This window comes from Apostichopus japonicus, chromosome 2 (genome assembly GCF_037975245.1).
Source record: "Apostichopus japonicus isolate 1M-3 chromosome 2, ASM3797524v1, whole genome shotgun sequence".
Lineage (NCBI taxonomy): Eukaryota > Metazoa > Echinodermata > Holothuroidea > Aspidochirotida > Stichopodidae > Apostichopus > Apostichopus japonicus.
In genome coordinates, this window is record NC_092562.1 from 32,148,608 (window position 1) to 32,166,741 (window position 18,134).

At 38.3% G+C, this 18,134-nt stretch overlaps 1 protein-coding gene across 4 annotated transcripts in view; it reads right to left on the bottom strand.

Moving 5' to 3' along the window:
• LOC139957379 (phospholipid-transporting ATPase ABCA1-like) overlaps positions 1–18,134 on the bottom strand; it is a 185,623-nt gene that overhangs the window by 28,454 nt on the left and 139,035 nt on the right. For all 4 annotated transcript variants that reach the window (XM_071955279.1, XM_071955280.1, XM_071955281.1 and 1 more), the window contains 7 exons: positions 17,844–17,921; positions 11,981–12,147; positions 7,286–7,463; positions 7,048–7,163; positions 5,697–5,847; positions 5,308–5,437; positions 2,256–2,385 (listed from right to left, as the gene is read on the bottom strand). In XM_071955279.1, the coding sequence (XP_071811380.1) occupies positions 2,256–2,385; positions 5,308–5,437; positions 5,697–5,847; positions 7,048–7,163; positions 7,286–7,463; positions 11,981–12,147; positions 17,844–17,921 (950 nt within the window). The remainder of the gene's footprint in view (positions 1–2,255; positions 2,386–5,307; positions 5,438–5,696; positions 5,848–7,047; positions 7,164–7,285; positions 7,464–11,980; positions 12,148–17,843; positions 17,922–18,134) is intronic.

Consider the following 18,134-nt stretch of genomic DNA (forward strand, 5'->3'; position numbering starts at 1 on the left):
ATCTCATTGTAGGCAAGCCTAGAATATGTATCACACCATGCCAACAATCTCATTGTAGGCAAGCCTAGAATATGTATCACACCATGCCAACAATCTCATTGTAGGCAAGCCTATCTGGAATATGTATCATCACACCATGCCAACAATCTCATTGTAGGCAAGCCTAGAATATGTATCACACCATGCCAACAATCTCATTGTAGGCAAGCCTATCTAGAATATGTATCACACCCTGCCAATAATCTCATTGTAGGCAAGCCTATCTAGAATATGTATCACACCATGCCAACAATCTCATTGTAGGCAAGCCTATCTAGAATATGTATTACACCATGCCAACAATCTCATTGTAGGCAAGCCTAGAATATGTATCATCACACCATGCCAACATTCTCATTGTAGGCAAGCCTATCTAGAATATGTATCGTGTGTAAAAGTAAGTTGGCCTGACGTTTCGATCCTAGCAGGATCTTCTTCAGAGGCTAAATGACAAGTTACAGTAACAGAGGGGACAAAAACACGCACAGAATACAGACAGGTTAATGAGCACGGTGAACACAATGAGATGGATGAAAGGGGATTATAAGTAGAAAGCAACAGGAGAAGAGGAGAGGAAGGAGATAAACTGTGGAGGGACAACGAGAGGATTAAAGGCACAATGGCACAATGTCATCTATCTGATCTCCTGTAGAGTTTGCGGCATCCAGTATGTTGGCGAAACCAAAACCACCCTCAAGAAGCGATTCTATGGTCACAGATCCACAGTCAACACCATGAAGACTGAGACCCCAGTTGGAGAACATTTTAACCTTCCCAACCATACCATTAACGACATGTCCCTACAGGGGATTGAATCCTTAGGTAGCCGTCCTGACCTAGTACGAATCAGCAGAGAGAGGCTCTGGATGCAACGCCTTCGTACCATTCAACCTCATGGGCTGAACATTCAGGAAGGACATGACTAACTTTCCTCTGTTCCCTACTCCTTCTCCCCTCTCTCCCTCCCCCCCCCCCCCCCTTCACTCTTCTTCTCACAGCTCTCTTCCCCTCCATTTTTCTTCACACCTTTCTGTCTTTGTCCCTCTCCAGTTTATTCCTTTCCCTGTGCCTTTAATCCTCTCTTTGTCCCTCCACAGTTTATCTCCTTCCTCTCCTCTTCTCCTGTTGCTTTCTACTTATAATCCCCTTTCATCCATCTCATTGTGTTCACCGTGCTCATTAACCTGTCTGTATTCTGTGCGTGTTTTTGTCCCCTCTGTTACTGTAACTTGTCATTTAGCCTCTGAAGAAGATCCTGCTAGGATCGAAACGTCAGGCCAACTTACTTTTACACATTCTATTACACAGGCTCTCTAGTGGATAAGCAGTTTGCTAACAGTTTTATTTTATTTTGATTTTTAGAATATGTATCATCACCATGCCAACAATCTCATTGTAGGCAAGCCTAGAATACATATCATCACACCATGCCAACAATCTCATTGTAGGCAAGCCTAGAATATGTATCACACCAAGCCTACAGTATGTATTACACAATGCAAACAATCTCATTGTGGGCCTACAGTATGTATCACACCAAGTAGATGAAATTAACAAAGAAGAGTTGATCAAAGCAAGATCAAGTATTTGACATATGAGACCCACTGCGACCTACCTCCTTGGGATAACTAACTTACTATTATGAATATGGGACGATAAATCATGTGTGACAGCGTCACAAAAATAATTGTTCAATGGTGACAAACAGACATCCATCCCCAAACAAAAGCAGGGATGAGACTGGGCCGGGAAAAAAAAATCTGAAATTTATCAATAGCTGTCCTGGGGGAGGGGTTTAAGGGGAGGGGGTGCCCCCTCCCCTTTTGAAATTTTTTGTCAGGTAAGGAGGGCTTAGATGCAAAATGGTGGACTCTAGATGGAACATCTAGAGTCACATCACGTAACTCGCCAAAAAAGTGTGGAATTTCTGCTTGTATAATTTATCCATTAGCTTTTTGGAACCAATAAAAGGCTTTTTTGCTTGCTTTGTGCTACTTGATTCCACCACTGGTCAAATTCGGTGTTCCTTCCCTTCACAGTCCAGCATGTTCGGCAAAAAAAAAAAAAAAAAAAAAAAAAAAAAAATTAAATAAAAAAAATAATAAAAAACGCGAATTACGAGAAAAAACGCGAAAATGAGAAGGAAAAAAATCGGAAATCCGCGTTTCCGCGGAAGAGTCTCATGCCTGCAAAAGTGAAAAGTAACCACAACTTACCGTGGTTTGTAAAAGAAATTGTACTCCAAAAGCAAAGTCAGGATGAAGAAGAGTAGTCCCTCAAGAGCAAGGGCAGCAAGGTTACGACCCAGCTGGTCCCACTCCAGAGGATTTGGTAGAGGATCCTTATCTATAAAACAGTTTGTCAGCAAATTTAAATAATCATAATAATAAACAAAATCATAAGGGCCACAACTATAAAAATATTCTGCTGCTCTGTACAATAAAAGAATGATAAAGAGAAGCAGAATAAATAAAATGCTTCAAAGAAAGCAGGACATATGAGACATAAAAAGCTTGCTTAAAAAGATCAATTTTAGATTTAGACAATAAAAAGAACAAATTTATGCATACCAATATCAAAACACTGATAATGGCTAAGGGACTAAGACCCAGGAACTGATAGAGAAAGTCACTGATAATACCTAAGGGACTCAGACCCAGGAGCTGATACTGAAAGTCACTGATAATACCTAAGGGACTCAGACCCAGGTGCTCTTACTGAAAGTCACTGATAGTAGCTAAGGGATTCAGACCCAGGTGTTGATACTGTAAGACATAATGCTATTATTCAACAAGCTAGGATAGTAAGGATAGCAGTAGAGGTGTTATCATTACAATGTAAGACATAATGCTATTATTCAACAAGCTAGGATAGTAAGGATAGCAGTAGAGGTGTTATCATTACAATGTAAGACATAATGCTATTATTCAACAAGCTAGAATAGCAAGGATAGCAGTAGAGGTGTTATCATTACAATGTAAGACATAATGCTATTATTCAGCAAGCTAGGATAGTAAGGATAGCAGTAGAGGTGTTATCATTACAATGTAAGACATAATGCTATTATTCAACAAGCTAGGATAGTAAGGATAGCAGTAGAGGTGTTATCATTACAATGTAAGACATAATGCTATTATTCAACAAGCTAGAATAGCAAGGATAGCAGTAGAGGTGTTATCATTACAATGTAAGACATAATGCTATTATTCAGCAAGCTAGGATAGTAAGGATAGCAGTAGAGGTGTCATCATTACAATGTAAGACATAATGCTATTATTCAACAAGCTAGAATAGTAAGGATAGCAGTAGAGGTGTTATCATTACAATGTAAGACATAATGCTATTATTGAACAAGCTAGGATAGTAAGGATAGCAGTAGAGTTGATAATCATTACAATGTAAGACATAATGCTATAATTCAACAAGCTAGAATAGTAAGGATAGCAGTAGAGGTGTTATCATTACAATGTAAGCCATAATGCTATTATTCAACAAGCTAGGATAGTAAGGATAGCAGTAGAGGTGTTATCATTACAATGTAAGACATAATGCTATTATTCAACAAGCTAGGATAGTAAGGATAACAGTAGAGGTGTTATCATTACAATGTAAGACATAATGCTATTATTCAACAAGCTAGGATAGTAAGGATAGCAGTAGAGGTGTTATCATTACAATGTAAGACATAATGCTATTATTCAACAAGCTAGGATAGTAAGGATAACAGTAGAGGTGTTATCATTACAATGTAAGACATAATGCTATTATTCAACAAGCTAGGATAGTAAGGATAACAGTAGAGGTGTTATCATTACAATGTAAGACATAATGCTATTATTCAACAAGCTAGGATAGTAAGGATAGCAGTAGAGGTGTTATCATTACAATGTAAGACATAATGCTATTATTCAACAAGCTAGGATAGTAAGGATAGCAGTAGAGGTGTTATCATTACAATGTAAGACATAATGCTATTATTCAACACGCTAGGATAGTAAGGATAGCAGTAGAGGTGTTATCATTACAATGTAAGACATAATGCTATTATTCAACAAGCTAGGATAGTAAGGATAGCAGTAGAGGTGTTATCATTACAATGTAAGACATAATGCTATTATTCAACAAGCTAGGATAGTAAGGATAACAGTAGAGGTGTTATCATTACAATGTAAGACATAATGCTATTATTCAACAAGCTAGGATAGTAAGGATAGCAGTAGAGGTGTTATCATTACAATGTAAGACATATTGCTATTATTCAACAAGCTAGGATAGTAAGGATAACAGTAGAGGTGTTATCATTACAATGTAAGACATAATGCTATAATTCAACAAGCTAGAATAGTAAGGATAGCAGTAGAGGTGTTATCATTACAATGTAAGCCATAATGCTATTATTCAACAAGCTAGGATAGTAAGGATAGCAGTAGAGGTGTTATCATTACAATGTAAGACATAATGCTATTATTCAACAAGCTAGGATAGTAAGGATAGCAGTAGAGGTGTTATCATTACAATGTAAGACATAATGCTATTATTCAACAAGCTAGGATAGTAAGGATAACAGTAGAGGTGTTATCATTACAATGTAAGACATAATGCTATTATTCAACAAGCTAGAATAGTAAGGATAGCAGTAGAGGTGTTATCATTACAATGTAAGACATAATGCTATTATTCAACAAGCTAGGATAGTAAGGATAACAGTAGAGGTGTTATCATTACAATGTAAGACATAATGCTATTATTCAACAAGCTAGAATAGTAAGGATAGCAGTAGAGGTGTCATCATTACAATGTAAGACATTATTCAACAAGCTACACAATGTAAGCTACACAAGCTACACAACAAGCTACAACAAGCTATACAATGTAAGATATTATTCAACAAGCTAGAATAGTAAGGATAACAGTAGAGGTGTTATCATTACAGTGTAAGACATAATGCTATTATTGAACAAGCTAGAATAGTAAGGATAGCAGTAGAGGTGTTATCATTACAATGTAAGACATAATGCTATTATTCAACAAGCTAGGATAGTAAGGATAGCAGTAGAGTTTATAATCATTATAATGTAAGACATAATGCTATTATTCAACAAGCTAGGATAGTAAGGATAGCAGTAGAGGTGTTATCATTACAATGTAAGACATAATGCTATTATTCAACAAGCTAGGATAGTAAGGATAACAGTAGAGTTGATAATCATTACAATGTAGAGCAAAACAGGAAGATAAGAGAAATGCTTGGTATTAGTGATGACTCACTGATTTGGTAATGTTCATACGTCTGTTGGAGGAAATGATTTGTAGACAGGCTAACCAGTCCTTCACCCAGACAGAATGGAGGAAAGATCAAAAACAGTCTCTGGAGAATGTTGTTCCAAAGTACAAGATCCTGACAAATCAACAATACATGTGAAATACGTTTGTGTTTACAGTTCTATCCATGTTTTGTTTAATAAATGACAAAAGAAAGAAGATAACATGAGTAGTGGTGTAGTAGCTGATTAATCGGTTGTTGCTTTGACCATGAGAAGTAAAGTCTATACTGATATTGTTAACACAATCAAATGGGCAGTAATTATGTAAATGGAAAGATCACTGTAGTAATGCTAAGAGATTTACCCTTATAATAATAATAATAATGTACTAACCTCATCCGTTCTTGCCTGGTAACTAATAATGAAGTTAGTCATTACAGTAACCATCCCTAGAATAATGTTTAGGCAGCCCACTGAGAGATATCCAGTGCTAGGCACCTGGAAAAACATGGACAATGGATAGGCCATAGGAATAGAAGCCCACCTAAAAGAAGAAAGAATAATACAGGGAAACTACAATTTAACAGAAGTAATATCAACCTCCACTATGAAACACTATTAAAAAGTGATCATACTGCCCAAAATATGATAATAGTGATTAATGCCACCATTTAACACTGAATAATAGGGAGGCATGCCACTATTAAACACTGAATAATAGGGAGGCATGCCACTATTTAACACTGAATAAAAGGAAGGCATGCCACTATATAACACTGAATAACACTGAATAACACTGAATAGGGAGGCATGCCACTATTTAACACTGAATAATAGGGAGGCATGCCACTATTTAACACTAAATAATAGGGAGGCATGCCACTATATGACACTGAATAATAGGGAGGCATGCCACTATTTAACACTAAATAATAGGGAGGCATGCCACTATATAACACTGAATAATAGGGAGGCATGCCACCATTTAACACTAAATAATAGGGAGGCATGCCACTATATAACATTGAATAATAGGGAGGCATGCCACTATTTAACACTGAATAATAGGGAGGCATGCCACTATTTAACACTAAATAATAGGGAGGCATGCCACTATTTAACACTAAATAATAGGGAGGCATGCCACTATTAAACACTGAATAATAGGGAGGCATGCCACTAGGGAGGCATGCCACTATTAAACACTGAATAATAGGGAGGCATGCCACTATTAAACACTGAATAATAGGGAGGCATGCCACTATTAAACACTGAATAATAGGGAGGCATGTCACTATTTAACATTGAATAATAGGGAGGCACGCCACTATTAAACACTGAATAATAGGGAGGCACGCCACTATTAAACACTGAATAATAGGGAGGCATGCCACTATTTAACATTGAATAATAGGGAGGCATGCCACTATATAACACTGAATAATAGGGAGGCATGCCACTATGAAACATGAATGATAAATGTTTATCATAAAGGATGCATGTCAAACTTGACACATAGCCCAATAACTAGCATTCGTACTCTACAGGGTTGTATTAAATAAAATAGTCCTGTAACCATGTATGGACAGGAAGGGTTAAACCTGAAACACATGGGAGTACATATCACTGATTGCCATGCTTGAGCTGATAATGGTAAATTATTTATTTTTTAGCCGGCAAATTAGGCAAGTCTTATTTGAGTATTTCTTTACTTCAGGGATTTTTCAGTAGACAGCCAACTCACCCATAAAGAATAAAGAGGAGAAGGAGGGATGGAAATACATCACGTCCAACAAAAGCATCCAGTTGACAGATAAAGAAGATGACAATTGTGAGTAACATCGGAATCAGGAAATTAACCTGTAATAAAAAATTCATATAAAGTTAACCTGCAATACAAATATCATATAAAATTAACCAACAATAAAAAATTTGTATAAAAATTTAGATGAATGATGGAAGGGTCTAGTCTAAATACTAACCAAGTCCCAGGAAAATGTTGAGAGCCAATAAATAACTGGATTGACTCCACTGACAATCTGCAGATGCTTGGCATTGTTGACTCTCTCTGTTATAATGTAAATCACAAATCCAGCAGGAACAAAGGCAAATCCAAACATGACAAACTGGGCAATGAACTGATTGACAAAAATCTGCGTCCTAAATGGAGAAAAAAAAGAAACCCAGTAAAATAAGAGCACTAAATGGCCGACTGAGTAAGTGAAATCTAGAGGTATAAGAAGAATATCCCCCAACTATTAGTATAGCACTGGCGAATATCCCCCCGCTATTAGTTTAGCATCCATGGGTATCCCCAACTATTAGTTTAGCATCCATGGGTATCCCCCAACTATTAGTTTAGCATCCATGGGTATCCCCCAACTATTAAATTGGCATCCATGGGTATCCCCAACTATTAGTTTAGCATCCATGGGTATCCCCAACTATTTGTGTAGCATTGGCGAATGTCCCCCTGCTACAAGTCTAGCATCCATGAGTATCCCCAACTATTAGTTTAGCATCCATAGTTATTGTCCAACTATTAGTGTAGCATACATGGTTATCGTCCAACTATTATTTTAGCTACTTTAGCATTCATGAGTATCCCCCAATTATTAGTTTAGCATCCATGAGTATCCCCAACTATTAGTTTAGCATCCATAGTTATTGTCCAACTATTAGTGTAGCATACATGGTTATCGTCCAACTATTTGTTTAGCTACTTTAGCATTCATGAGTATCCCCCAATTATTAGTTTAGCATCCATTAGTATCCCCAACTATTTAGTTTAGCATCCACAGTTATTGTCCAACTATTAATGTAGCATACATGGTTATCATCCAACTATTAGTTTAGCTACTTTAGCATTCATGAGCATCCCCCAACTATTAGTTTAGCATCCATGGGTATCCCCCAACTATTAGTTTAGCATCCATGGGTATCCCCCAACTATTAGTTTGGCATCCATGGTTATCCCCCAACTATTAGTTTAGCATCCATGGGTATCCCCCAACTATTAGTTTAGCATCCATGGGTATCCCCCAACTATTAGTTTGGCATCCATGGTTATCCCCCAACTATTAGTTTAGCATCCATGGGTATCCCCCAACTATTAGTTTAGCATCCATGGGTATCCCCGACTATTTGTTTCGCACCCATGGGTATCCCCCAACTATTAGTTTAGCATCCATGGTTATCCCCCAACTATTAGTTTAGCATCCATGGGTATCCCCCAACTATTAGTTTAGCATCCATGGGTATCCCCAACTATTAGTTTAGCATCCATGGGTATCCCCAACTATTAGTTTAGCATCCATGGGTATCCCCGACTATTTGTTTAGCACCCATGGGTATCCCCCAACTATTAGTTTGGCATCCATGGTTATCCCCCAACTATTAGTTTAGCATCCATGGGTATCCCCAACTATTAGTTTAGCATCCATGGGTATCCCCGACTATTTGTTTAGCACCCATGGGTATCCCCCAACTATTAGTTTGGCATCCATGGTTATCCCCCAACTATTAGTTTAGCATCCATGGGTATCCCCCAACTATTAGTTTAGCATCCATGGGTATCCCCAACTATTAGTTTAGCATCCATGGGTATCCCCCAACTATTAGTTTAGCATCCATGGGTATCCCCCAACTATTAGTTTAGCATCCATGGGTATCCCCAACTATTAGTTTAGCATCCATGGGTATCCCCCAACTATTAGTTTAGCATCCATGGGTATCCCCCAACTATTTGTTTAGCACCCATGGGTATCCCCCAACTATTAGTTTAGCATCCATGGGTATCCCCAACTATTAGTTTAGCATCCATGGGTATCCCCCAACTATTAGTTTAGCATCCATGGGTATCCCCCAACTATTTGTTTAGCATCCATGGGTATCCCCCAACTATTAGTTTAGCATCCATGGGTATCCCCAACTATTAGGTTACACCCATGGGTATCCCCCAACTATTAGTTTAGCATCCATGGGTATCCCCCAACTATTAGTTTAGCATCCATGGGTATCCCCCAACTATTAGTTTAGCATCCATGGGTATCCCCCAACTATTAGTTTGGCATCCATGGTAATCCCCCAACTATTAGTTTACCATCCATGGGTATCCCCAACTATTAGGTTACACCCATGGGTATCCCCAACTATTAGTTTAGCATCCATGGGTATCCCCAACTATTAGTTTAGCATCCATGGTTATCCCCCAACTATTAGTTTAGCATCCATGGTTATCCCCCAACTATTAGTTTAGCATCCATGGGTATCCCCCAACTATTAGTTTAGCATCCATGGGTATCCCCCAACTATTTGTGTAGCATCCATGGGTATCCCCAACTATTAGGTTACACCCATGGGTATCCCCCAACTATTAGTTTAGCATCCATGGGTATCCCCCAACTATTAGTTTAGCATCCATGGGTATCCCCCAACTATTAGTTTGGCATCCATGGTTATCCCCCAACTATTAGTTTAGCATCCATGGGTATCCCCAACTATTAGGTTACACCCATGGGTATCCCCCAACTATTAGTTTAGCATCCATGGGTATCCCCCAACTATTAGTTTAGCATCCATGGTTATCCCCCAACTATTTGTTTAGCATCCATGGGTATCCCCAACTATTAGTTTAGCATCCATGGGTATCCCCAACTATTAGTTTAGCATCCATGGTTATCCCCCAACTATTTGTTTAGCATCCATGGGTATCCCCAACTATTAGTTTAGCATCCATGGGTATCCCCCAACTATTAGTTTAGCATCCATGGGTATCCCCGACTATTTGTTTAGCACCCATGGGTATCCCCCAACTATTTGTTTAGCACCCATGGGTATCCCCCAACTATTAGTTTAGCATCCATGGGTATCCCCAACTATTAGTTTAGCATCCATGGGTATCCCCCAACTATTAGTTTAGCATCCATGGGTATCCCCCAACTATTAGTTTAGCATCCATGGGTATCCCCCAACTATTAGTTTGGCATCCATGGTTATCCCCCAACTATTAGTTTAGCATCCATGGGTATCCCCAACTATTAGGTTACACCCATAGGTATCCCCCAACTATTAGTTTAGCATCCATGGGTATCCCCCAACTATTAGTTTAGCATCCATGGGTATCCCCCAACTATTAGTTTAGCATCCATGGGTATCCCCAACTATTAGGTTACACCCATGGGTATCCAGCAACTATTAGTTTAGCATCCATGGGTATCCCCCAACTATTAGTTTGGCATCCATGGTTATCCCCCAACTATTAGTTTAGCATCCATGGGTATCCCCAACTATTAGGTTACACCCATGGGTATCCCCCAACTATTAGTTTAGCATCCATGGGTATCCCCCAACTATTAGTTTAGCATCCATGGTTATCCCCCAACTATTTGTTTAGCATCCATGGTTATCCCCCAACTATTAGTTTAGCATCCATGGGTATCCCCAACTATTAGGTTACACCCATGGGTATCCCCCAACTATTAGTTTAGCACCCATGGGTATCCCCCAACTATTAGTTTAGCATCCATGGGTATCCCCAACTATTAGTTTAGCATCCATGGGTATCCCCCAACTATTAGTTTAGCATCCATGGTTATCCCCCAACTATTTGTTTAGCATCCATGGGTATCCCCAACTATTAGTTTAGCATCCATGGGTATCCCCCAACTATTAGTTTAGCATCCATGGGTATCCCCAACTATTAGTTTAGCATCCATGGGTATCCCCCAACTATTAGTTTAGCATCCATGGGTATCCCCGACTATTTGTTTAGCATCCATGGGTATCCCCCAACTATTAGTTTAGCATCCATGGTTATCCCCCGAGAAGTAGTTCAGCATAATGCAACTAGTAGCATAGCATCTAGTATTCCCAATAGTTCTTAACATTGATAGATATTCCGCAACAAGGATGACATCATCCATGGATATGACATCACAACATATAACAAATGCTTGACAAATCCATTTAATGAGACAAGAGGGAGTCAGGTTTACACATTATTAGACAAACCGTACACAGCAACTAAACAGCAACTAAACACCTCACCCAGGGTAACAACATGGAACAAAATGGTGTATAACATGTTGGAGAGTTTATGAGGTATGCAAACTAAAATTGCACAAACCTTAAGCCCTCAGATTTAACATTAAGTGTTGATCTAATACCAAATAATAGCACTAATGTTATCACAATAATTAAACTTTATCTGATTGCTCTGGTTCAATGATTCCGATTTGGATCTCATGAAGAAATAAGTGTTTTATTTAACATCTAGTTATGGGAATCAGGCAGGTGGTAACTGTTATAAAATGTATCTTACAGTATTGAATCTCACTAAGAAATGAATGTTTCATTTAACATTTAATTAATGGAATCAGGCAGGTGGTAACTGTTATAAATCTTACAGTATTGAATCTCACTAAGAAATGAATGTTTCATTTAACATTTAATTAATGGAATCAGGCAGGTGGTAACTGTTATAAAATGTATCTTACAGTATTGGATCTCACTAAGAAATGAATGTTTCATTTAACATTTAATTAATGGAATCAGGCAGGTGGTAACTGTTATAAAATGTATCTTACAGTATTGGATCTCACTAAGAAATGAATGTTTCATTTAACATTTAATTAATGGAATCAGGCAGGTGGTAACTGTTATAAAATGTATCTTACATTAGTTCATTCTCCAGCTGTGATACTGTGTAGTTGATGGGATGATTACGTAAAGTAATTCCATATGCTGATCTGCTACTTTTATTGATGCTGGACCTTAAAAGAAGGTTGTTCATAACATTGATGTAAATAGGAAGAGCATGGTATCCATTGTTGTTATACCAAATCTGCAAAAGAGATAAAATATGAAACATGACAAATTGAATCTTAATTTCAACAGAAATATGAAGAAAAGGCCCTTTTATATTAATTGCTTCTACAAAAAAAGATATTGATACTATAGCAACTTGCAATGCATTCCACCTACCTCAGTTCACCAAAATTTTCTCCTTCTCTCTGACTACCTTAATGCAATCTTTAATCTATCTACTGGCCTAATAGAATCTGTACACTACCAATTGCCTAAAAATCTACACACCACTGAATATCCTATTGGAATCTACACACTACTGACTATCCTAATGGAATCTACACACTACTGACTATCCTAATGGAATCTACACACTACTGACTATCCTAATGGAATCTACACACTACTGACTATCCAAATGGAATCTACACACTACTGACTATCCTATTGGAATCTACACACTACTGACTATCCTAATGGAATCTACACACTACTGACTATCCTAATGGAATCTGCACACTACTGACTATCCTAATGGAATCTACACACTACTGACTATCTTAATGGAATCTACACACCACTGACTATCCTAATGGAATCTGCACCTACTGACTATCCTAATGGAATCTACACACTACTGACTATCCTAATGGAATCTACACTACTGACTATCCTAATGGAATCTACACACTACTGACTATCCTAATAGAATCTACACCTACTGACTATCCTAATGGAATCTACACACCACTGACTATCCTAATGGAATCTGCACACTACTGACTATCCTAATGGAATCTGCACACTACTGACTATCCTAATGGAATCTACACACCACTGACTATCCTAATGGAATCTGCACACTACTGACTATCCTAATGGAATCTACACACTACTGACTATCCTAATGGAATCTACACACCACTGACTATCCTAATGGAATCTACACACCACTGACTATCCTAATGGAATCTACACACCACTGACTATCCTAATGGAATCTACACACCACTGACTATCCTAATGGAATTTACACACTACTGACTATCCTAATGGAATCTACACACCACTGACTATCCTATTGGAATCTACACACTACTGACTATCCAAATGGAATCTGCACACTACTGACTATCCTAATGGAATCTACACACTACTGACTTTCCTAATGGAATCTACACACTACTGACTATCCTAATGGAATCTACACACTACTGACTATCCTAATGGAATCTACACCTACTGACTATCCTAATGGAATCTACACACTACTGACTATCCTAATGGAATCTACACCTACTGACTATCCTAATGGAATCTACACACTACTGACTATCCTAATGGAATCTGCACCTACTGACTATCCTAATGGAATCTACACCTACTGACTTTCCTAATGGAATCTACACCTACTGACTATCCTAATGGAATCTACACACTACTGACTATCCTAATGGAATCTACACACTACTGACTATCCTAATGGAATCTACACACTACTGACTATCCTAATGGAATCAACACACTACTGACTATCCAAATGGAATCTACACACTACTGACTTTCCTAATGGAATCTGCACCTACTGACTATCCTAATGGAATCTCCACCTACTGACTATCCTAATGGAATCTACACACTACTGACTATCCTAATGGAATCTACACACTACTGACTATCCTAATGGAATCTACACACTACTGACTATCCTAATGGAATCTACACCTACTGACTATCCTAATGGAATCTACGCACTACTGACTATCCTAATGGAATCTACACACCACTGACTATCCTAATGCAATCTGCACCTACTGACTATCCTAATGGAATCTACACACTACTGACTATCCTAATGGAATCAACACACTACTGACTATCCTAATGGAATCTACACACTACTGACTATCCTAATGGAATCTACACCTACTGACTTTCCTAATGGAATCTACACACTACTGACTATCCTAATGGAATCAACACACTACTGACTATCCTAATGGAATCTACACACTACTGACTATCCTAATGGAATCTACACACTACTGACTATCCTAATGGAATCTACACACTACTGACTATCCTAATGGAATCTACACCTACTGACTTTCCTAATGGAATCTACACACTACTGACTATCCTAATGGAATCAACACACTACTGACTATCCTAATGGAATCTACACACCACTGACTATCCTAATGGATTCTACACACTACTGACTATCCTAATGGAATCTACACACTACTGACTATCCTAATGGAATCAACACACTACTGACTATCCTAATGGAATCTACACACTACTGACTATCCTAATGGAATCTACACCTACTGACTTTCCTAATGGAATCTACACACTACTGACTATCCTAATGGAATCAACACACTACTGACTATCCTAATGGAATCTACACACTACTGACTATCCTAATGCAATCTGCACCTACTGACTATCCTAATGGAATCTACACACTACTGACTTTCCTAATGGAATCTACACACTACTGACTATCCTAATGGAATCTGCACACTACTGACTATCCTAATGGAATCAACACACCACTGACTATCCTAATGGAATCTACACACCACTGACTATCCTAATGGAATCTACACACTACTGACTATCCTAATGGAATCTACACACTACTGACTATCCTAATGGAATCTACACACTACTGACTTTCCAAATGGAATCTACACACTACTGACTATCCTAATGGAATCTACACACTACTGACTATCCTAATGGAATCTACACCTACTGACTATCCTAATGGAATCTACACACTACTGACTATCCTAATGGAATCTACACACTACTGACTATCCTAATGGAATCTACACCTACTGACTATCCTAATGGAATGTACGCACTACTGACTATCCTAATGGAATCTACACACCACTGACTATCCTAATGCAATCTGCACCTACTGACTATCCTAATGGAATCTACACACTACTGACTATCATAATGGAATCAACACACTACTGACTATCCTAATGGAATCTACACACTACTGACTATCCTAATGGAATCTACACCTACTGACTTTCCTAATGGAATCTACACACTACTGACTATCCTAATGGAATCAACACACTACTGACTATCCTAATGGAATCTACACACTACTGACTATCCTAATGGAATCTACACACCACTGACTATCCTAATGGATTCTACACACTACTGACTATCCTAATGGAATCTACACACTACTGACTATCCTAATGGAATCAACACACTACTGACTATCCTAATGGAATCTACACACTACTGACTATCCTAATGGAATCTACACCTACTGACTTTCCTAATGGAATCTACACACTACTGACTATCCTAATGGAATCAACACACTACTGACTATCCTAATGGAATCTACACCTACTGACTTTCCTAATGGAATCTACACCTACTGACTATCCTAATGGAATCTACACACTACTGACTATCCTAATGGAATCTACACACTACTGACTATCCTAATGGAATCTACACACTACTGACTATCCTAATGGAATCAACACACTACTGACTATCCAAATGGAATCTACACACTACTGACTTTCCTAATGGAATCTGCACCTACTGACTATCCTAATGGAATCTCCACCTACTGACTATCCTAATGGAATCTACACACTACTGACTATCCTAATGGAATCTACACACTACTGACTATCCTAATGGAATCTACACACTACTGACTATCCTAATGGAATCTACACCTACTGACTATCCTAATGGAATCTACGCACTACTGACTATCCTAATGGAATCTACACACCACTGACTATCCTAATGCAATCTGCACCTACTGACTATCCTAATGGAATCTACACACTACTGACTATCCTAATGGAATCAACACACTACTGACTATCCTAATGGAATCTACACACTACTGACTATCCTAATGGAATCTACACCTACTGACTTTCCTAATGGAATCTACACACTACTGACTATCCTAATGGAATCAACACACTACTGACTATCCTAATGGAATCTACACACTACTGACTATCCTAATGGAATCTACACACTACTGACTATCCTAATGGAATCTACACACTACTGACTATCCTAATGGAATCTACACCTACTGACTTTCCTAATGGAATCTACACACTACTGACTATCCTAATGGAATCAACACACTACTGACTATCCTAATGGAATCTACACACCACTGACTATCCTAATGGATTCTACACACTACTGACTATCCTAATGGAATCTACACACTACTGACTATCCTAATGGAATCAACACACTACTGACTATCCTAATGGAATCTACACACTACTGACTATCCTAATGGAATCTACACCTACTGACTTTCCTAATGGAATCTACACACTACTGACTATCCTAATGGAATCAACACACTACTGACTATCCTAATGGAATCTACACACTACTGACTATCCTAATGCAATCTGCACCTACTGACTATCCTAATGGAATCTACACACTACTGACTTTCCTAATGGAATCTACACACTACTGACTATCCTAATGGAATCTGCACACTACTGACTATCCTAATGGAATCAACACACCACTGACTATCCTAATGGAATCTACACACCACTGACTATCCTAATGGAATCTACACACTACTGACTATCCTAATGGAATCTACACACTACTGACTATCCTAATGGAATCTACACACTACTGACTTTCCAAATGGAATCTACACACTACTGACTATCCTAATGGAATCTACACACTACTGACTATCCTAATGGAATCTGCACCTACTGACTATCCTAATGGAATCTACACACTACTGACTATCCTAATGGAATCTACACACTACTGACTATCCTAATGGAATCTACACCTACTGACTATCCTAATGGAATGTACGCACTACTGACTATCCTAATGGAATCTACACACCACTGACTATCCTAATGCAATCTGCACCTACTGACTATCCTAATGGAATCTACACACTACTGACTATCCTAATGGAATCAACACACTACTGACTATCCTAATGGAATCTACACACTACTGACTATCCTAATGGAATCTACACCTACTGACTTTCCTAATGGAATCTACACACTACTGACTATCCTAATGGAATCAACACACTACTGACTATCCTAATGGAATCTACACACTACTGACTATCCTAATGGAATCTACACACCACTGACTATCCTAATGGATTCTACACACTACTGACTATCCTAATGGAATCTACACACTACTGACTATCCTAATGGAATCAACACACTACTGACTATCCTAATGGAATCTACACACTACTGACTATCCTAATGGAATCTACACCTACTGACTTTCCTAATGGAATCTACACACTACTGACTATCCTAATGGAATCAACACACTACTGACTATCCTAATGGAATCTACACACTACTGACTATCCTAATGCAATCTGCACCTACTGACTATCCTAATGGAATCTACACACTACTGACTATCCTAATGGAATCTACACACAACCGACTATCCTAATGGATATGATGAACTATACTGAAATGTTAGTGGGAATCCATATCCCACCATTCATTTGGTAGAATCTATATAAGATCAATGATTTATGAAATGAGCAACTTCATAACAATATTCTTGATTAGGAATGGCTATATGCAAAACATTGCAAAATTTTCATAAAGGGAACAATTAGTATTGTGTTCATACTAGAAAATATGACAGCTGAAAACATATGTTTACCTTGGTATTCTTCATTTTGGCCATGGACAGAATAACTTCATATAATTCATCGAAGAACTCCTGCTCTGGTAGATAAATCTGAAGATGTTAATAAGACAGCTGACATTAAGCATACATGGTACAGCAGTCATAGTTCAGGGTTAGAAGTGTACAGCGTTAGCTATGGTTTGTTCAATGGTTAGAGGTGCATGCCTAGCCAGGGATACCTAGCCATGAGAGGTCAATAGGGGTACAAACACATGGCTAGTTATGTGAGAGGCAATGAGGAGTGCATAGAAGTACAAACACATG